We start from the raw sequence: 21,675 nt of genomic DNA on the forward strand, positions 1-21,675 counted from the left end.
AATGATGTTGATAAGATATGTAAAGTTTTAAGGTGAACATCACGTCTTTGAAGATCTCTTCCAAGCTTTTGTTGGTTGCAATGTAGAAATTTCTGAGGCTTTGATCAATACGATATTGAAGAGATTTAGCAATGACTGGTTTCCAGCCTTTGGCTTCTTTTGGTGGGCTGGTGCTCGAGCAACTTTCAAACACTCTTCTATTTCTTATGATATGATGGTTGACATTTTAGGGAAATCGAAACAATTTGATGTGATGTGGAGTTTGGTCAATGAGATGGTTTGTCTTGGAGGCTTAGTGCCACTAACTACCATGACCAAGTTGATGAGAAGGCTTGCTGGAGCCGATAGGTGCGGTGATGCCATAAAGACTTTCAAAAGCATTGAGAGCTTTGGTGTTAGGAAAGATACCATTTCAATTAATGCACTATTAGATACCTTGTGTAAGGAGAAGAGTGTTAAGCATGCAAGAGATGCATTTTTGGAATTGAGGGATGAAGTACAACCTAATGCTAGTAGTTTTAATATTTTGATTCATGGATGGAGTAAAGCACGAAAAATAGAAGAGGATATAAGAATAATTGAGGAAATGAGAGAATTTGGTTATACCCCTTGTGTGATTACATTCACTTCTCTGGTTGAAGGCTATTGCTTGGAAAAGAACTTTAGAATGGCCAGTGCAATTCTTAATGAGATGCGTGGGCATGGGTGTCAACCCAATGTTGTCACATATACTATAATAATGCATTCTTTGGCTAAGGCCAAAGAAATTCAAGAAGCCTTGTTGGTATTTGAGATGATGAAGGATGCTGGTTGTGCTCCAGATACCTCATTCTATAATTCTTTGATTTTTTTAATGGGGAAGTCAGGAAAATTGCGAGATGCGCATCACATATTTGAGTAAATGAGCAAAAACGACATCTTACCAGATGTGACCACATTCAATACCTTAATTTCAGCTTTTTGTGATTACTTTGAGGCAGAGAATGCTCTAAAGCTAGTCTTCTCAATGCAAGAATTTGATTGCAAGCCTGACATCAAAACTTACACATCCTTATTGAAACTTTGTTGTAAATGGAAATGGGTGAGAGTCCTTTTGTATTTGATCCGACGGTAAGAATGGGGGACTTACAGATGGGGTCCATGGGGTCCCGTCTGAGCGGAACCAGAGATTACCCAGTCAAAGGTTTGGGTTTCCGACGCCAAAGCAGGAGAACCGGAGCCGAGTGGCCGAGCGGAGGTGTCCGCTCGGCCGAGGACAGAGTGGCCGAGCGGAGATGTCCGCTCGGCCGTAATCGTGGCGAGGGAACAGTGGTTAGCCTAGCGGCCTATTCGCTCGGCTCGGGATATGGTATGTCAGCAAAGGCATGATGATTAGACTGTACGCAAGATAGCACAATTAAAGGCCCCAACATCACGTCACGGAGAGGTTGATACAGTAGCAGTATGGTCTTATGGATGCCCGTCTGACAGGCCCACACCTAGGCATGGTCGAAAGCATGTGATTGCTTCGATTGGTGTGCCCAGGCTCCTTCGAGAGGTCTATATAAGGTCTCCACTTCTTCAACCGGAGGTACACAAGTCTGAATCTCGGGAGCCACCTCTTTGTTATTCCTCGCCTGACTTGAGCGTCGGAGGGCCGTCGCCGGGACACCCCTCCCGGCTCGGTTTTGTTGCAGGTTCGCCGGAGCACTCGAGGATCCAGCAGGGAGCCCCACATCCCCAGCGTCCGTTGACTCCTGGTTCGGACAGGATCAATTTGGCGCCGTCTGTGGGAACGCACCTGCATCCGAGCAGAGGCAATGGACGAGGCTGGAAGACTACATACCGTGGCACTCTCACAAGAAAAACTTGACGCTCTAATAAAGGCAAGAGCAGCTAAGCTCGTGGAGCAACAGACAGAAGGCTCAAGCTGAGCGGATACCCGAGCGACACAGGAGGACCGACCGGAGAAACATTAGAAATGGGAGCAAAATAAGGGTCCGATCGGGCCTCGGGTGGGAGCAACTCCTGCCCCGATATCGGTCCGACAAAGGGGTCTTCATCAGACAAGGCAACTGGCCAATAAGTTTCGACAAGTATAACGTATGCTCCTCACTCCACGGGTATTCGGGAGTTGAGAAATTGGGTCATAGTCGTGCCGATCGATAGGTCAGTTCTTTCAATTATCTGTTGCTCATAGATTGATAGTTTAAGTAAGAACTCCCGTGTCGCTCGGCCGGGAGGATAATAACCGAGCGTGCCGCTCGGCCGGGAGGATAATAACCGAGCCACACGCTCGATGGGAAACTCCCGTGCCGCTCGGCCGGGAGGATAATAACCGAGCCCAAGCTCGATGGGAAACTCCCGTGCCGCTCGGCCGGGAGGATAATAACCGAGCCCAATCTCGATGGGAAACTCCCGTGCCGCTCGGCCGGGAGGATAATAACCGAGCCCAAGCTCGATGGGAAACCCCCGTGTCGCTCGGCCGGGAGAATAATAACCGAGCCCAAGCTCGATGGGAAACCCCGGCGGGGAGAGGATAACAACGCCCAAGCTGGGAAACTCCCGGCCGGGAGGATAATAACCGAGCCCAAGCTCGATGGGAAACCCCCGTGCCGCTCGGCCGGGAGGATAATAACCGAGCCCAAGCTCGATGGGAAACCCCCGTGCCGCTCGGCCGGGAGGATAATAACCGAGCCCAAGCTCGATGGGAAACTCCCGTGCCGCTCGGCCGGGAGGATAATAACCGAGCCCAAGCTCGATGGGAAACCCCCGTGCCGCTCGGCCGGGAGGATAATAACCGAGCCACACGCTCGATGGGACTCGGCCGGGAGGATAATAACCGAGCCACGCGCTCGATGGGAAACCCCCGTGCCGCTCGGCCGGGAGGATAATAACCGAGCCCAAGCTCGATGGGAAACCCCCGTGCCGCTCGGCCGGGAGGATAATAACCGAGCCCAAGCTCGATGGGAAACCCCCGTGCCGCTCGGCCGGGAGGATAAAAACCGAGCCCAAGCTCGATGGGAAACCCCCGTGCCGCTCGGCCGGGAGGATAATAACCGAGCCACGCGCTCGATGGGAAACTCCCGTGCCGCTCGGCCAGGAGGATAATAATCGAGCCCAAGCTCGATGGGAAACCCCCGTGCCTCTCGGCCGGGAGGATAAAACCGAGCCCAAGCTCGATGGGAAACTCCCGTGCCGCTCGGCCGGGAGGATAATAACCGAGCCCAAGCTCGATGGGAAACCCCCGTGCCGCTCGGCCGGGAGGATAATAACCGAGCCCAAGCTCGATGGGAAACCCCCGTGCCGCTCGGCCGGGAGAATAATAACCGAGCCCAAGCTCGATGGAAACCCCCGTGCCGCTCGGCCGGAAGGATAATAACCGAGCCCAAGCTCGATGGGAAACTCCCGTGCCGCTCGGCCGGGAGGATAATAACCGAGCCCAAGCTCGATGGGAAACCCCCGTGCCGCTCGGCCGGGAGGATAAAAACCGAGCCCAAGCTCGATGGGAAACCCCCGTGCCGCTCGGCCGGGAGGATAATAACCGAGCCCAAGCTCGATGGGAAACCCCCGTGCCGCTCGGCCGGGAGGATAATAACCGAGCCCAAGCTCGATGGGAAACTCCCGTGCCGCTCGGCCGGGAGGATAATAACCGAGCCCAAGCTCGATGGGAAACCCCCGTGCCGCTCGGCCGGGAGGATAATAACCGAGCCCAAGCTCGATGGGAAACCCCCGTGCCGCTCGGCCGGGAGGATAATAACCGAGCCCAAGCTCGATGGGAAACCCCCGTGCCGCTCGGCCGGGAGGATAATAACCGAGCCCAAGCTCGATGGGAAACTCCCGTGCCGCTCGGCCGGGAGGATAATAACCGAGCCCAAGCTCGATGGGAAACCCCCGTGCCGCTCGGCCGGGAGGATAATAACCGAGCCCAAGCTCGATGGGAAACCCCCGTGCCGCTCGGCCGGGAGGATAATAACCGAGCCCAAGCTCGATGGGAAACTCCCGTGCCGCTCGGCCGGGAGGATAATAACCGAGCCCAAGCTCGATGGGAAACCCCCGTGCCGCTCGGCCGGGAGGATAATAACCGAGCCACACGCTCGATGGGAAACTCCAGTGCCGCTCGACCGGGAGGATAATAACCGAGCCCAAGCTCGATGGGAAACCCCCGTGCCGCTCGGCCGGGAGGATAATAACCGAGCCCAAGCTCGATGGGAAACTCCCGTGCCGCTCGGCCGGGAGGATAATAACCGAGCCCAAGCTCGATGGGAAATCCCCGTGCCGCTCGGCCGGGAGGATAAAAACCGAGCCCAAGCTCGATGGGAAACCCCCGTGTCGCTCGGCCGGGAGGATAATAACCGAGCCACGCGCTCGATGGGAAACTCCCGTGTCGCTCGGCCAGGAGGATAATAACCGAGCCAGAGGCTCGATGAGAAGACCCCGTGCCGCTCGGCCGGGAGTATAGTAACCGAGCCAAAGGCTCGATGGGAAGACCCCGTGCCGCTCGGCCGGGAGTATAGCAACCGAGCCAGAGGCTCGATGGGAAGACCCCGTGCCGCTCGGCCGGTACTATAGCAACCGAGCAAGAGGCTCGATGGGAAGGCCCCGAGCTGCTCAGCCGGAGGTATAGTATCCGAAGGCCTCGTACCATTCGGAGGTAAATTATCCGAGCCAAGCGCTCGACGACGAAGGCCCCGAGCTGCTCAGCCGGAGGTATAGTATCCGAAGGCCCCATACCATTCGGACGGAGGTAAATTATCCGAGCCAAGCGCTCGACGACGAAGGCCCCGAGCCATTCGGCCGGAGGTATATTGAACGAGCTACACGCTCGAGAAATCGAAGGCCCCGGACCGTTCGGCCGGAGGTAAATTATCCGAGCCAAGCGCTCGAAAGCGAAGGCCCCGAGCCGTTCGGCCGGAGGTAAATTATTTGTGCAAAATGCTCAAGGACGAAGGCCCCGAGCTGCTCAGCCGGAGGTATAGTATCCGAAGGCCCCATACCATTCGGACGGAGGTAAATTATCCGAGCCAAGCGCTCGACGACGAAGGCCCCGAGCCGTTCGGCCGGAGGTATATTGAACGAGCTGCACGCTCGAGAAATCGAAGGCCTCGTACCATTCGGACGGAGGTAAATTATCCGAGCCAAGCGCTCGACAACGAAGGCCCCGAGCTGCTCAGCCGGAGGTATAGTATCCGAAGGCCTCGTACCATTCGGAGGTAAATTATCCGAGCCAAGCGCTCGACGACGAAGGCCCCGAGCTGCTCAGCCGGAGGTATAGTATCCGAAGGCCTCGTACCATTCGGACGGAGGTAAATTATCCGAGCCAAGCGCTCGACGACGAAGGCCCCGAGCTGCTCAGCCGGAGGTATAGTATCCGAAGGCCTCGTACCATTCGGACGGAGGTAAATTATCCGAGCCAAGCGCTCGACATCGAAGGCCCCGGACCGTTCGGCCGGAGGTAAATTATCCAAGCCAAGCGCTCGAAAGCGAAGGCCCCGAGTCGTTCGGCCGGAGGTAAATTATTCGTGCAAAATGCTCAAGGACGAAGGCCCGAGCCGTTCGGCAGGGCGTGCGATATCCTTCATCGGCACAAAAAAGCGAAGGCCCCCAGCCGATCGGCCGGGAGGTGTATATATTTAGACTCGTAAGCGAATGACCCGTGCTGTTCGGCCGGGCATAAATATTGTTCGAGCGCGGGATATGATACGAAGACCCAGGCTGCTCGGCCTGGTAAGGAGTTAGCCTTGAAAGGCCGACGAGCTCCGTCGTTAAAGATCGAGAGCCGCGCCGACCGGCTATAAATATCCGCGCCGACGAGCTCCGTCGTTAAAGATCGAGAGCCGCGCCGACCGGCTATAAATATCCGCGCCGACGAGCTCCGTCGTTAAAGATCGAGAGTCGCGCCGACCGGCTATAAATATCCGCGCCGACGAGCTCCGTCGTTAAAGATCGAGAGCCGCGCCGACCGGCTATAAATATCCGCGCCGACGAGCTCCGTCGTTAAAAATCGAGAGACGGTCCGGCGTCTATAAACCCTCCGGCCGGGAAACCGGGTGACGAGCCGGCGTCTATAAATCCCCGAGCAGAAGACCGACGAGCTCCGTCGTTAAAAATCGAGAGACGGTCCGGCGTCTATAAACCCTCCGGCCGGGAAACCGGGAGACAAGCCGGCGTCTATAAATCCCCGAGCAGAAGACCGACGAGCTCCGTCGTTAAAAATTGAGAGATGGTCCGGCGTCTATAAACCCTCCGGCCGGGAAACCGGGGGACGAGCCAACATCCACGCTGAGCGCCAAGACATACAAAGCGAAGAGCCGAGCGGCTCAAGGGATATCAGCAGCAGCGATAAGGCGACGACCGCCCGCTCGGACACACAGTCCAGTCAGTCGGACTCACTGCCTCCTTCGACTAGACTTGAAGGGGAGGCAAGTGATCCGACGGTAAGAATGGGGGACCCACAGATGGGGTCCATGGGGTCCCGTCTGAGCAGAACCAGAGATTACCCAGCCAAAGGTTTGGGTTTCCGACGCCAAAGCAGGAGAACCGGAGCCGAGTGGCCGAGCGGAGGTGTCCGCTCGGCCGAGGACAGAGTGGCCGAGCGGAGATGTCCGCTCGGCCGTAATCGTGGCGAGGGAACAGTGGTTAGCCTAGCGGCCTATTCGCTCGGCTCGGGATATGGTATGTCAGCAAAGGCATGATGATTAGACTGTACGCAAGATGGCACAATTAAAGGCCCCACCATCACGTCACGGAGAGGTTGATACAGTAGCAGTATGGTCTTATGGATGCCCATCTGACAGGCCCACACCTAGGCATGGTCGAAAGCATGTGATTGCTTCGATTGGTGTGCCCAGGCTCCTTCGAGAGGTCTATATAAGGCCTCCACTTCTTCAACCGGAGGTACACAAGTCTGAATCTCGGGAGCCACCTCTTTGTTATTCCTCGCCTGACTTGAGCATCGGAGGGCCGTCGCCGGGACACCCCTCCCGGCTCGGTTTTGTTGCAGGTTCGCCGGAGCACTCGAGGATCCAGCAGGGAGCACCACATCCCCAGCATCCGTTGAGTCCTGGTTCGGACAGGATCAGTATTTACTTGGGCACATGTTTAAGAAAGATATTAGCCTTGACTCTAGTACATATAATCTGTTGGCATGCTTGGACTTTGCCAAAATGGCAAAATAGAACAATCTTGTTTATTTTTTGAGAAAATGGTCATGACAAGGTTCACATCTAAACAAAACACAAACTGTATTCTAATCAAGGAACTGGAAAGAAAGAATATGGATAGAGTAAAGTTAAAGATACAACAATGCATGTTGCAGGCTAGGACAATGAAACAAGGTGATTTTCGATAATTGTATACGCATCATAATTGTGGCAAAAAGACGAATATGTTCACCTACAGTGCCCCCGCCAACCCGTCCCAACGCCAACACGGAGGAGGTAAATCACGAGCGGCTACTAGCCTTTGGAATAGTGACTAGCACATAAGGGAGGTATTTAACTCGACTTTCCCGAGATTCGAACCCCAGACCTCATTGTGGCTACACCTCATGCGCTAGCCACTAGACCCATCCGAGGGGACGTATACGCATCATAATGAATGAAGGCCAAGTGGTTGCTGATGGAAGTCAACTTTGAGTAATCTTATTTGTGGGTTACGAGGTAATTGTTGTGATTTAAGCTTGTTTTTTTTTCCAGTCTGGATTTATTGCTTTCTTCAGGGTATTTTATTGATTTGTGTTAGTCCCCATCTGCTATCCATGCATTGGGAGGGAGTAAATCAGGTATTGAGCAGACCCCATGTGGGAGGACATTTTTCACCGGCTTTGCCGGGATTCGACCCTTGCTCCATATTGCAAATCTGCCATATTGTTACCGGCTCAGCTGCGCCTCGTCGGCATTTCTGTTCTGCATTTGGATCATGGGTTTTTCTTCTTTTTCTTTGCAAATCTCTTATGGTTTGGCTTTTGATCTTGGTTTTAGTGGCTTGCTTGTCCTGTTGAACACCTGATCTAACCTTGCTTTTATATTGGATACGTGATGTGTCAACTCATGTATTTTTATGATTGTTTTTTTTTCCTTTTATGCTCTGCATATTTCCATTTTTGGTTGTTGAAGTTACTTATTTTTGTTGGAGGTTTCATTGTGAAAGTTCTATTTGTTGGAACTGGATCACCAATCCTTGTCCTTGTTGATGTTCTGACAGTCTGCAATATCTAATTTGTTTCTGTTTGGATAATCATTAAGATCAAAGGACAAAACCACTCTAGGGTATGTTGATCTGTTTTACTTTGTTTTTTTTTCTTTTAAGTTATTGTATTTGAATTTTCATTTTGCATGGATTGGTCTTGTTAGATCACATTCTAATTTTATTTTTGATGAGTGGTCCTATGTTAAGCCACTTAAGTCATGAGTGAAGAGTTTGGTATTTAAGATGTGGAAATATATTTTAAAACGGTTTTATGTATATATATTATGAAAAAATGTCATAAAAGGTTCCATTTAGGAAGAATTTGGCAAATGATTTGCTTTTTTACCGTGATGTTTATCGTTATCTTCTGTTATATGTTACTATATTTGTTAGCTTAAACTTGAAAGGACTTGCTTCACACTGTTGATCAATTTGAGTTCTCCACTACCATGCTTTCACCAGATCGGCATAACATATTAACATAGCCAGTGGCATATAAATCCTGCATATGCATGTCAAATGAAATTGAATTCAAACTAAAATAAAAACATACAAAATAAAAATCACATCAGCATGTTGTCGACCACTTTCATTGAAAATTCCACCATATGTAAAATACACCATTCCGTTTTAAGTTAGATAACGTAATTCATCAACTAATAATTCAGAAACAAGAATTGAGCTTGTTTTAAAAGTACACCAGCTGAACTTTCAAGTCACTGGATTTTCAATTAAGCCCATGAGCCATCTCTTTCCGCCTCAATGTTACTTGCATAAATAGTGTCGAGTACACATCTGATAGGTTAGATTCAGATTGAGAATATCGGTGGTAGACAAAGAAATCAATTGCGAATAAAGAGTCTTGAGTGATTGAAACAAGAACCATCCAGAACAAATGTACTTCACAATACTATCTGCTTTCTTAACATCCATGTCTTTCAAATTAAACATAGTTAAGTTGATGATGTTCAAATCTTTCTTAGGCCTACATAGGTGCAGTGAATGTATTAGTTCTGACTTAGCTTAAACATGAATGAATATAGAGGAACCATCAAAACACTTTTACACCAAAGAATCCACCAAAAACTGGTGCATTCAGTCCTTGGTATTCTAAAAAAGGTAGATCTGTTACCTTAATGACCCCCCTAGAACCGGCCCACGGATATGGAGGGAGGTTCATGCAGGTATACAACCGTTGAACGCATGGTGGGATCGACCATGTTGGCCATCACCCCGGGGGATCGACTCCTGGCCATTACGCCAGAGTTGTCATGCGTCCATCGTCTGTGCTACGCCCTGGGGGTCAGTCCTTGGTACTCTAACTTAGCTTAAGCATAAAATAAAATAGATGAACCATCAAAACACTTAAACACCAAGGAATCCACCAAAAGCTTTTCTTACTAGCATTTTACATGTCATAAAAGGATTATAGGCACTATAGCTATTGAATTGTATTGACATTTTCTGTTTCATGTCACTTTGTAATTATTCTCTAACAAATTTGATATCACCTTCATACAATCTACTAATGGTTGCTACTCCTTTAATTGACACATGATAATAAATTACTCAGGTGCAACACACCCTCATTCCTCTTATAGATTTTCTGCTTTTGTGATAAAAGACCTGTTGGTGCAATATCCCTTAGGTCAAGGTTGACTGAGTTGACCAAGCTTGAGTCTTGGTCATAGTTTCGATGTTTGACAATACATGTAGACACATGGACAATGCAGGTGCAGTTGTTCATGTGGGGAGATTCTGATCAGGGACTGATCAGTGTGGATGAAGAAGAGTCAAGTAGGTCAAGGGTAACCGGATACCTGACTGGGAAGTCCTGGTGAGTGAAGCCAGGCATAAGGAAAGTCCTAGTGAGTGAATCTAGGCAGAAGGAAAGTCTGTTGGTGCGGGAAGCATCCGACGATCAAACCTTTGTTTTGATAATGGCAAAGGATTCAAAGTTAAGTTAGTGTGTGATCTAACATGTTTGAATGAGTGTCTCAGGAAAGTCCTAGCTGCGGTTAGGCAGGTGAAAAACCCTAAGGGGTGGTAACCTTAGGTCCTAGGGGGCGGTAACCCTAGGTGGAGAAAAACCCTAAGGGGCGGAAACCTTAGGTCCTAGGGGGCGGTAACCCTAGGTGGAGAAAAAACTTAAGGGGCGGTAACCTTAAGTCCTAGGGGGTGGTAACCCTAGGCGGGAAGTCCAGTCGGTCTGGAGGACCGGACTAGCATCAGGTAATCTCTCCTGAGGGGAGTAGGTGAGGACGCGTTCCCCGTAGAGGGAACAGTAGGCGTCGGGTCGACCTAGGGTTTCCGGTTGGGAATCCAAAGTCAGACTCGGACAGTCCGAAGACTGTCAGTTATTCCTAACTGTGTTTTATCAGATTCTAACACTGTCTTGCAGGGTATTTTGCTCGGACTAACCTTTGTTTGCAGGTGAGGAACCTGCTGGAAAAAGGTGGTCCGGGCGCCCGGGATGTATTTGGGCGCCCGGAGGTCCAAGCGCCCGGAACAGGTCCAGGTGCCCGGGACCAAGTTTTATCCCTGCCGCGACTTCACCACGTGGAGCATCCTGGTTGGTTGGCCACGTCACACTCCAGGCGCCCGGAAGGGATCCAGGCGCCCGGGATGTCATATAAAAAGAGGGTCGAGGGAGCAGCTAAGAACAACAACACATTCTAAGCTTTCTTCTGTGAAGTGCTGCCAACGAGACGACCTTGAAGTGCTACTACTCGACGTCGACAACCCGAAGCTCAGACTCTTCGATCTTTTGTTGTCGGTATTAGTTTTCTTATTGCATTAATTGTAATTCAAATTGTAATCTTTCCGATATTATAGTTGTTGCCCATCGAAAGCGGTCAAGGACCGCGGGCCTTCGAGTAGGAGTCGCCATAGGCTCCGAACGAAGTAAAACATCAGCGTCTGTTGTGTTTGCTTTTACTTTCCGCTACGTAACTCTTTTACGATTTCCGAAAAATGTTAAAATAGCCACGAGCGCTATTCACCCCCCCTCTAGCGCTTTCGATCCATCAAAGTCCTGGTGAGTGAAGCCAGGCAGAAGGAAAGTCTTGGTGAGTGAAGCCAGGCAGAAGGAAAGTCCCGGTGAGTGAAGCCAGGCAGAAGGAAAGTCCTGGTGAGTGAAGCCAGGCAGAAGAGAAGTCCTAGTGAGTGAAGCTAGGCATATTGGAAGTCCTAGTGAGTGAAGCTAGGCAGAAGAGAAGTCCGAGTGAGTGAAGCAAGGTAGATTGGAAGTCCTGGTGAGTGAAGTCAGGCACGAGGAAAAATCCAGATGGGTCAAGGTTGACCAGACATCAGGTGAAAGTCCAAGTAGGTCAAAGGAATTGACCGGATACTTGGCAAGAGGAAGAAAGTCCAAGTAGGTCAAAGGAATTGACCGGATACTTGGCAAGAGGAGAAAAGTCCAAGTAGGTCAAAGGGATTGACCGGACACTTGGTGGGGAGTCCTGGCAGGTCAAAGGAGTGACCAGATGCTAGGCAGGATGTACCAACAGGTCAAGGTTGACCGGATGTTGGTTTGAGAGGCTTGGGGCTTGGTTTTGGGCAAAAACCAAGAGCTGGATCGATCAGTGGATTGATCCAGGCTTTTCCCAGCGCACATAAAGCCTCTGGATCGATCAGTGGATCGATCCAAAGGTCCCAATCGATTAGTGGATCGATTGGGACGCTGCTGCTTCACGCGATAAGCGCTGGATCGATGCGTGGATCGATCCAGGCGTGTTTCCAGAGCACAGAGGCGCTCTGGATCGATCCGTGGATCGATCCAAAGCCTCCCCGATCGATTGGGAGTTTTCGAATCGATTGGGATCCGACCGTTGCGTCGTATTTGAGCTGCAGGCGGGCATCTCCTTCGGAAGCACTCCACTGTTTCATCTCAGATCTCTCGCCAGCTCCTCCACAACGCTCTCAAAGCTCAGATCGCCAGTTCTTGAAGGATCTTGGAGGTTTTCCAAGTCAAGAGGCGGATCAAAGTCAAGAAGAGAAGCTAGGGTTAGGGTTTTCTGTACTCATTGTAAGCTTTGCGCTTGTATTTTGTTTCCCTTTCCTTTCTTCTTGTATTGAGAGTCTTGTAGGGCTTCTCCGCCTTCGGTAGTTTCCGAAAAGGAGTGTTTCATAGTGGAGGTGTGTGTGCGTGCGTGGATCCTTTGACTAGTCAGCTCTTGTGAGGTGGATACCAAGTAAAATCCCAAGTGTTAGCGTTGTATGTTTTTGTTTCTTGTATTTCCGCTGCACATCTTCGAAGAAACAAGCAACGTCAACCACGAAGCACGCGACGAGCTATTCACCCCCCCTCTAGCTACTTTTCAGTCCCAACAAGTGGTATCAGAGCAAGGTCGCTCTTCACCGGAATCATTGCCGGAAGGGGCAAACAAAACAAGCCAAGCTAGAGGGTGAAGAAGTTGAAGCAAATTCATCAAAAGTTAAAGATTTCAAGAAGCTCAACTTCAAGATGCAATTCCAAGATGGACTTGGATTTGACACAAGGGTGGCTCCACCGTACACATCCACAAGCTTCGATTCTTGGAAATCAAGAATCGAAAATTTTCTTATGATGGAGATAGAGCAATGGTTTGCTCTAATGGAAGACTTCAAAGCTCCAACAAACTCCAAGGGCAAGCTTCTCAAGAAAAGCAAATGGAGCTTGGAGCAAATTCAAAGGAGTGAGGCAAATGATAAAGTGACCAAGCTTTTGGTCAACTTATTGCCTAGCCACATTTTGGCTCAAATCGGAGAATTCAACGATGCCAAGGAGCTTTGGAGCAAATTGGTAACAATCCATGAAGAACCCTCCACTGTATCGAATCAAGAGGAATCCAAAGAGGGCGACTCATTGGAGCAAGATCAAGAGGAGGACTCCGAAGTTGAGAGATGCTCAACTTCCGAAGAAGAAGTCCAAGAAGAAGCTTCATCTTCAAGGGAGTGCAATGAAGAGAACAAGGAGGGAGCATACTCCTTGTTCCATGTACAAGATGATGAAGCCTCCACCTCTAGGATTGAGGGGGAGTGTAGATCAATGAACCCGGAGCAAGAAGAGGCCTCCACATCCGGGTCAAGTGAAGAAGAAGAAGAAGATGGTGCCACCTCCAAAATTCAAGAAATATCAAATGGAGGAGCAAGTGTCATCCCTACACAAGAAGGTATAAATGTTTCAATTAAAAATAAAAATCATATAATATGTTTTGAGTGTAGGGAAAGTGGGCACTACAAGAGCAAGTGTCTCAACTTGGCCAAGAAGAAGGGTCAAGTGACACAAAAGGACAAGAAGAAGCCCAAGGAGACCACCCCCGGGACAAAGAAGAGCAAGGAGCACATTGTGTGCTTCTTGTGTCAACAAAAAGGGCATTACCGAAGTCAATGCTCCAAGGGGAAGAAGATGGTCAAGGCTCAAGGAGGCACTAGTCAAGGGGGAGCCTCTAAGGTAAAGAAGAAGGTAACAGTTATTGAGTCTACCCCTTTACATTATGGTAAAAAGCATGATAGGTCAAATTTATATCATTTTAATGCTATTTACCATGAAAATAGGAAGCATGATAGAGGAAAATCATGTAGCTTATCATGCCAAAACCTCTCAATCTAGGATTAGGAAGATAGATAAAAAAACTAGGCAATCACACTAAGGACCATAGTTATAAGCCTAGAAACAAAAATGCTCATGGGTGTAATGAAAAATCAAAATCTAAGGATTTAATGATAGAAAATCAAGTCTTGAGATCAAGGCTTGATAAAATGGAAAAGACCCTAAAAAGGATGGAAAATATCCTAAAAGGGCAAAATGAGCATAGCCTAGGTCTAGGAGCACAAAGGTCATCCAATTGCCATAGAGGTTTGGGATACAAACCAAAGGCCAAGAAGGATGTAATTTCCTATCATAGGGTTCCATATAGTTATGGAACCAATCCTAGGTCTAGTGGGCAAGCCAAAAATACTAGGGAGGTCATCCCTAAGAGTATTTTTGCAATAAATGTGACTAAGGCTTCTAAGAAGTCTAAGAAAGTCACAAACAAGGTCACAAGGGAAGGAATCCCTAGAGTTGACCTAGAAAAAGTGACCAAGGTTTCTAAGAAGCCAAACAAGGTCACTAGGAAGGTATCTAGGGAAGTTATCACTAGTGAATACCTAGAGCATCCAAGGAGGACCAATAGGTTTTGGGTTCCTAGGAGCATCTTCTCTACCCCATAGATGGGCTAGAGAGTGTCAACTCTAAGAAAAAGGGTAGTTAACCCAACTTTGAAGAAATTGACACTCAAGGAGCATTTTCAAGGTTATTATTAATCTTTGAAAATGAAATGGATTTATGATTTACTCTTTGAAAGAGTAAAATGTGCCAAATTGGAGAAGTATTGATTTTATTTTAAATTGGCACAATTTGAGAAAACATAAGAACTACCAAGTTGGGATTTTGGTATGTTCTTAGGAAATTAAAGGCAAGGTAAGCCTTAATTTAAAGTGCTACTCTTGTGGAAAAATGAAATTTGCCAATATTTGAGGAATACGCTTAATTTCAATTGGCAAAAATTAATCAAGAAAATTAGAAATGCCAATATAGGTTTTGACATTTTCTTGAAGCACTTTTGGGCAATCTAGGTTTAACTTTTAAGTTAGCTAAGATTAAGGATACTTAGATAGGTAATCTAGGTAATTTTATTTATGCTAAACCTTGCCATGTTATGCTTGCCCATCACATGCCATGACACCACATTTAGTTTTATATTTTTCATTCATGACTTATTATGAAAAATACAAAAATACCATGTCATGTCATACATATATCATGTAATTATAGGAATCTTTCTTTTGAAAGCTATTTCATTTTGATGTATGCCATAACATTATCATGCATTATGTTTAATTCCTTAAAAGCAAGGACAAATGACATTTATCAACAAGTGTTTTCAACAAGTGTTGTCAACAAGTGGTATTAACAAGTAACATCCTAAGTGGATGTTCAATATCCACAAAATGCCTAGATAGATATGCATGATCCCTAGATTAGGGCAAAACCAAACTTTACATCTTACAAAGACCAATAAGATGACTTGTATGTGTTTTAGTGCACATTGGATACAAGTGAAATGTTAGGATGATGAATAAAACTCAAGATGTTGATTTAGTGCATTCTTTTGAGTTTTAAGTTCATCAAAACACATAGTTATGTGTTTTCCCATCATTGGGAAAGCTAATGTACAAGTCATGTGCATTAAGCCCAAGGAATATGATGGGATATTGGTTTTAAAAATGTTTTTAAAATAATTTTGGAAAACCTTGGTGAAGGCTATCTTTTGAGAGTAATCACCATTGAATAGTTAGACACAAACTTGAAGAAAACGCTAAAGTTTTAGCAAGTTTTCAAGCTTGTGTCAATCTTTGAAAATATGATGTATTTTCATAGAAAACTATTTCTCCATGATCAAGTATGCCCTAAATAATGTCTACACGAAATTTCATGATTTTTGAATTTTTGTAGAATTTTCTAGGGGTTTCTGAAGTTGGCTGAATTTGAAATTCAGCAAGTATCAGAGCTCCAATCGATCCATGGATCGATTGGAGTGCCTGAATCGATCAGTGGATCGATTCAGAAGGCAATTCTCGCGAGCAGAAGCTCGTTGGATCGATCAATCGATCGATCTACACATCCTTAATCGATCAGTGGATCGATTCAACTAGGTTCAATCGATTGGAACCCAACTACAATCGATCCATGATGCTGATTTGGGCTGAGAAAGCCTGATTTCAGCATTTTGAACCTTGTTTAGTCAATGTAACCATTCCAAACCCCTCAAAATACATTTGTATACATAAAAAGGGTGTTTTCATGTTGAAAACAAGGATGGATTGGTTAAGGAAGACTAAATTGAAGTTTAGGTTGAGGTTTGTTTCAAATCTTGAACATTTGAACCTCAAAACTTCTAAATTTGGGTTTCCTAAAGGTTTAGGGACTCCAAGTCATTGTTGGTGCAATGACAGAAGTTACCACCATGTCTTTAGAGGGAGAGACTCTTTAAAGACATGAAACGTTATTTTTCATGAACTTTGGAGGGTGGTTAACCTTCTTTAGAGAAAATGCTTATGAATGAGCATTTGAACTTGAAATGCGGAGTGGATATCCTCATTATTTCAAGTGGTATTTCAAGTGGTTGAAAAATGCTCAAGGTTGGGCATTTGTCTATATTGCGGAAGAATGTAGGGAAAATGAAGGGTATGGGACCTTCATTATGATGTTGATTACAACCTTGAGAAACTCTTCAGGGGGAGAGTTTTTAAAAAGGGATAAAGGTTCAACGAGTGCAGTTGTAACCAATGATGAGTATCTCTTCAGGGGGGAGATAGTGTTTTTTTGATGTGTGCCAATAGAGGGAGAATGTGTGGTTTAAGTTAGACCTTCATTACCTATGGGGGAGGTCATAGGGGGAGAATGAAGGGAACCAACATTCATACTTTTGCATGAAGAGAGTTAAGGCTATGGGATTAGCTTAACTCAAAGTGGTCCTAACTTAAAGGTATTGTCAAACATCAAAAAGGGGGAGATTGTTGGTGCAATATCCCTTAGGTCAAGGTTGACTGAGTTGACCAAGCTTGAGTCTTGGTCTTAGTTTTGATGTTTGACAATACATGTAGACACATGGATAATGCAGGTGCAGTTGTTCATGTGGGGAGATTCTGATCAGGGACTGATCAGTGTGGATGAAGAAGAGTCAAGTAGGTCAATGGTGACCGGATACCTGACTGGGAAGTCCTGGTGAGTGAAGCCAGGCACAAGGAAAGTCCTAGTGAGTGAAGCTAGGCAGAAGGAAAGTCCTGGTGAGTGAAGCCAGGCAGAAGGAAAGTCCTGGTGAGTGAAGCTAGGCAGATTGGAAGTCCTAGTGAGTGAAGCTAGGCAGAAGAGAAGTCCTGGTGAGTGAAGCCAGGCAGAAGGAAAGTCCTGGTGTGTGAAGCAAGGTAGAAGAGAAGTTCTAGTGAGTGAAGCTAGGCATATTGGAAGTCCTAATGAGTGAAGCTAGGCAGAAGAGAAGTCCGAGTGAGTGAAGCTAGGCAGATTGGAAGTCCTGGTGAGTGAAGTCAGGCACGAGGGAAAATCCAGATGGGTCAAGGTTGACCAGACATCAGGTGAAAGTCCAAGTAGGTCAAAGGAATTGACCGGATACTTGGCAAGAGGAAGAAAGTCCAAGTAGGTCAAAGGAATTGATCAGATACTTGGCAAGAGGAGAAAAGTCCAAGTAGGTCAAAGGGATTGACCGGACACTTGGTGGGGAGTCCTGGCAGGTCAAGGGAGTGATCAGATGCTAGGCAGGATGTACCAACAGGTCAAGATTGACCGGATGTTGGTTTGAGAGGCTTGGGGCTTGGTTTTGGGCAAAAACCAAGAGCTGGATCGATCAGTGGATCGATCCAGGCTTTTCCCAGCGCACATAAAGCCTCTGGATCGATCAGTGGATCAATCCAGAGGTCCCAATCGATCAGTGGATCGATTGGGGCGCTGCTGCTTCGCGCGATAAGCGCTGGATCGATGCGTGGATCGATCCAGGCGTGTTTCCAGAGCACAGAGGCGCTCTGGATCGATCCGTGGATCGATCCAAAGCCTCCCCGATCGATTGGGAGTTTTCGAATCGATTGGGATCCGACCGTTGCGTCGTATTTGAGCTGCAGGCGGGTGTCTCCTTCGGAAGCACTCCACTGTTTCATCTCAGATCTCTCGCCAGCTCCTCCACAGCGCTCTCAAAGCTCAGATCGCCAGTTCTTGAAGGATCTTGGAGGTTTTCCAAGTCAAGAGGTGGATCAAAGTCAAGAAGAGAAGCTAGGGTTAGGGTTTTCTGTACTCATTGTAAGCTTTGCGCTTGTATTTTGTTTCCCTTTCCTTTCTTCTTGTATTGAGAGTCTTGTAGGGCTTCTCCGCCTTCGGTAGTTACCGAAAAGGAGTGTTTCATAGTGGAGGTGTGTGTGCGTGCGTGGATCCTTGGACTAGTCACCTCTTGTGAGGTAGATACCAAGTAAAATCCCAAGTGTTAGCGTTGTATGTTTTTGTTTCTTGTATTTCCGCTGCACATCTTTGAAGAAACAAGCAACGTCAACCACAAAGCACGCGACGAGCTATTCACCCCCCCTCTAGCTACTTTTCGGTCCCAACAAGACCATCATGTCATAATCTATTCCATAGTATTGGAAAAGATTAGTGCATATGATTAGGAAATATTTTTACAACAAGCTGTAAAACAGAGTGGTGATCCATGTCTTGGGTACATGTTTAAGAAAGGATTTGCCTTGACTCTAGCACCTTTAGCCTTTTGGGGCATGATCTTTTTTCCAAAATGGTAAAATAGAATACCTTATCTACTTTTTGACAAAATGGTAACGTCGGGCTTCACACGTAAACAACATGTATAATATTCTAACCAAAGGAATTGGAGAGAAAAAAATATGCACGAAGTAAGGTTAAAGATTCATCAATTATACTGCAGTTCGGACAGTGAAACTACCTAGGTAGAATAGCATCATACTGTATGAAACTCAAGTGGAGGTCCTGGATGTATGAATTTAGTTTACATCTAATATGAAGAAACTGTCACTGCTTTCTCTCTTTCTTTTGCAGTGTTTTATGTTTTCTAATTAAATTACATATGACCAGATAATTTATCTAGATTTAATTTAACGTTGATTGATATGTTGAGCCCATGATCAATAACTACCACCCACCGCATCCTCTATTTTTGTATTATATTAAACTTCATTAAGAGAATACTGAAGTCAGTGATGTATGCCCAACACTGGATCCTCAATTGTTCACTTATTTGGTTTATGCATAATAAGACTGTAAGCCTGGGCTAGAGCTTGCGTCGACTGTATCTCATTGTCATTGTACCAGTAGTACCTTACACCTGTTGCACCGGAAATCATCAGTGCAAATTACAAGAATCACACTGGTCTATGATTGCCTATTTCAAACCTCTTGCCTGTTTCTCCTACTGCATGCCACACCCAACACATTGCTAGCTTCTCATTTTCGATTCATAATCTCAAGCTTGTTTGCACTGGCTGCGCTACTTCAGTGGCGTGATGCATCTCATTGTCAGCTTTACCAGCATCATGATCACTGTTAATATCCACATATTATTTTGTTGCCAAAATCTGAATTGTGGTCGAGTGCATTGAAAGTAGTTACCACTGACGGTAGAAAACCCGGTGTTGCCAACGAATAGATAACGAAAGGCAATGGGATTGATCTACACTTTCCACTACTGGAAGTGATCTCATCTATCTCCCCCCTTTTATCAGATTGAGGAATTTTGTTGCCTATATTGCTTTTTGTACATGCATGTGGTCAAATTTGATTTTTTTCTTTGCCGTAAGATTTTTCTTCATTCGAAGTATTCTTTCATTTTGCATGATGTTAATTGATTATGAATGAGTCTTGTGCAAATTACTTCTATGAAATTTCTTTCTTATCTTTCAGAGTCATATTGTAAAAACGGACTCAATATATATTACTGTTCATAGATTCAATCACTTCAAGAGGTCATTTATGAAGATTAAGAAAACTCACCTTAAGATTGAATTAAAGGGACAATCTCAATGTAAGTGTGTATAAAGTCCATTATATGTTTGAATGATTCAGATTATTGTTAGAAGGTTATCAATCTCATCCAAATACATGTTTTTCTAATGTATGCTAGGGGGTTCTTTATCAACCAGTGGAAGTATTTTTGAAGCATAGGTACATTTACATGAATAAATTATGTGTTTAACAATTATTTCTAGATCTTAATTCATGACATTTCCTTTAGAGGATGAGAGATTCATATTCATATACTGACCAAGCAAAATTAGGTGGAATGACTGAAATCTGTGTTCTTGAAATTAATTTTTGATCTGGATCATGAGACTTGCCAGATGACCATTGCCTTCGACCACTTTAGTGAAGGACTAATTCAACGAATGCCTAGGTAAATTTCGATCGTCAATTTTTTCTTTGTCGATAAATTGACATTTGGTATTGTTGTTTTCCAATGTGACAACCTAAAAGGTTCAGGTACGATTATTTTGAAGTAGTGAATAATGACTACACTCATTGGGAGATGTGATTTGAGGAAGTGCAAATCCAACTGCAAACACCAAGGAAACTGATAATTAGCACCCACAAATCTCGTTGCCAAGGAGAATAAAACAAAAGTTGTCTCATCAAAAAAATTCATGGCAAGTTAGATATTGCAAAGAACTAAAAAGAATATGATGATTTCATTTCCAGATTACCAAGAGGGAAGGACTGGAATTGGATCTCTTACTCAATGATGTCTACTTTACCCTACGAGGAGTTTCAAGTAAAAGCATCGTTGGATTATACACGTGATTGTCAGATTTTTTTTTCCCTTTCCTCTTCACATTCATGGACATGCAATTTGCATTTCCTATTGTTAGAATTATACATGATTTTCGAGTAAAAATCCTATTGAAGTATACATGATTTAGAAAGATCTTGTTTATCTATAGCTGGGTTCGTTCTTGGATAGATTCATCTGCTTGGATGGGCTGTGTAGACCGATTGAACTAGAAGGGTTCAACAAGTCGAATGTGTTGAACGATTTAATGGTTGGTCTAGTTGAAATGGGCAAGCAAGCTTAGTTGAGTAGTTAGGTAAATTAGTTTAACTAGTCGAACTAATCAAACAAAATGAATTGAAATCAAATATGTCGAATAAATTTATAAGAAAGTAGAAATATGTCATACAAGTCACTTGAGTTGGTGCAACCAAATGGGATGGTTGAGCTGATCGGCTTGTGGGGTCAACTGGGCTCGGGCTTGGTAGTTTTGGTCTCATTTTTGAAATTAAAAAGGCATCTCAAATTGAATAAATCATAAAAGGTATATTTTTTTACTGGTAAAAAAACCAAAAGATGTTTCCCCAATCATTTTATAACAAAAATATCCATTATTTTAGCGTTGTAGTAGAAACTATTTAACAATTATTATAATATATTTACGATGAGAGTATAGTTCAGATTTAAATGTGAAATAGGTGATTTTTTACATTATACTTAAATTCCAAATCCTAAAATTTTGAACTTTCAATTTTAAATTTTAGATAATATTATATCAAAACACTCTTTATCCACTTGATTAAAATTATTTAAATTTTTTAAAATTATTTTAAATTAATCAAATCACTATAAAACTATTATAGAAGTAACTAAGTAACTACTATAATACTATAACAATATTGTATTAGGTGTTACAAATTGTAGCAATTAAATAATAATTTTTATATGTTGTATTACTATAATAATATGGAAATAAAAAATAACATTGTATCTACTCAACCGTTTCTTTACGTTAATATAAAGATATTTTAGGGATAATTCCTTTTGATTTTTGACTAATTTTGAATTAACTAATTTGATTGAGCTTAGTTGGAGTAGATTAACACTGATTTTTTATTCTGTTTTATTTTTTATTTCTTGTATTTTTTAAAAAAGGAGTTAAATTTTGGGTTGGGCCGTTGGG

The 21,675-nt window shown here is 45.2% G+C and overlaps 1 protein-coding gene across 1 annotated transcript; it reads left to right on the forward strand.

The window, feature by feature from the left end:
• Positions 1–310: 310 nt before the first annotated feature.
• Positions 311–901, forward strand: LOC121972516 (pentatricopeptide repeat-containing protein At3g22670, mitochondrial-like). The gene has a single exon (XM_042524176.1). It carries the CDS (start codon positions 311–313, stop codon positions 899–901), a length of 591 nt encoding a protein of 196 aa, XP_042380110.1.
• Positions 902–21,675: the final 20,774 nt, after the last annotated feature.

Source organism: Zingiber officinale, chromosome 4A, assembly GCF_018446385.1.
Source record: "Zingiber officinale cultivar Zhangliang chromosome 4A, Zo_v1.1, whole genome shotgun sequence".
Lineage (NCBI taxonomy): Eukaryota > Viridiplantae > Streptophyta > Magnoliopsida > Zingiberales > Zingiberaceae > Zingiber > Zingiber officinale.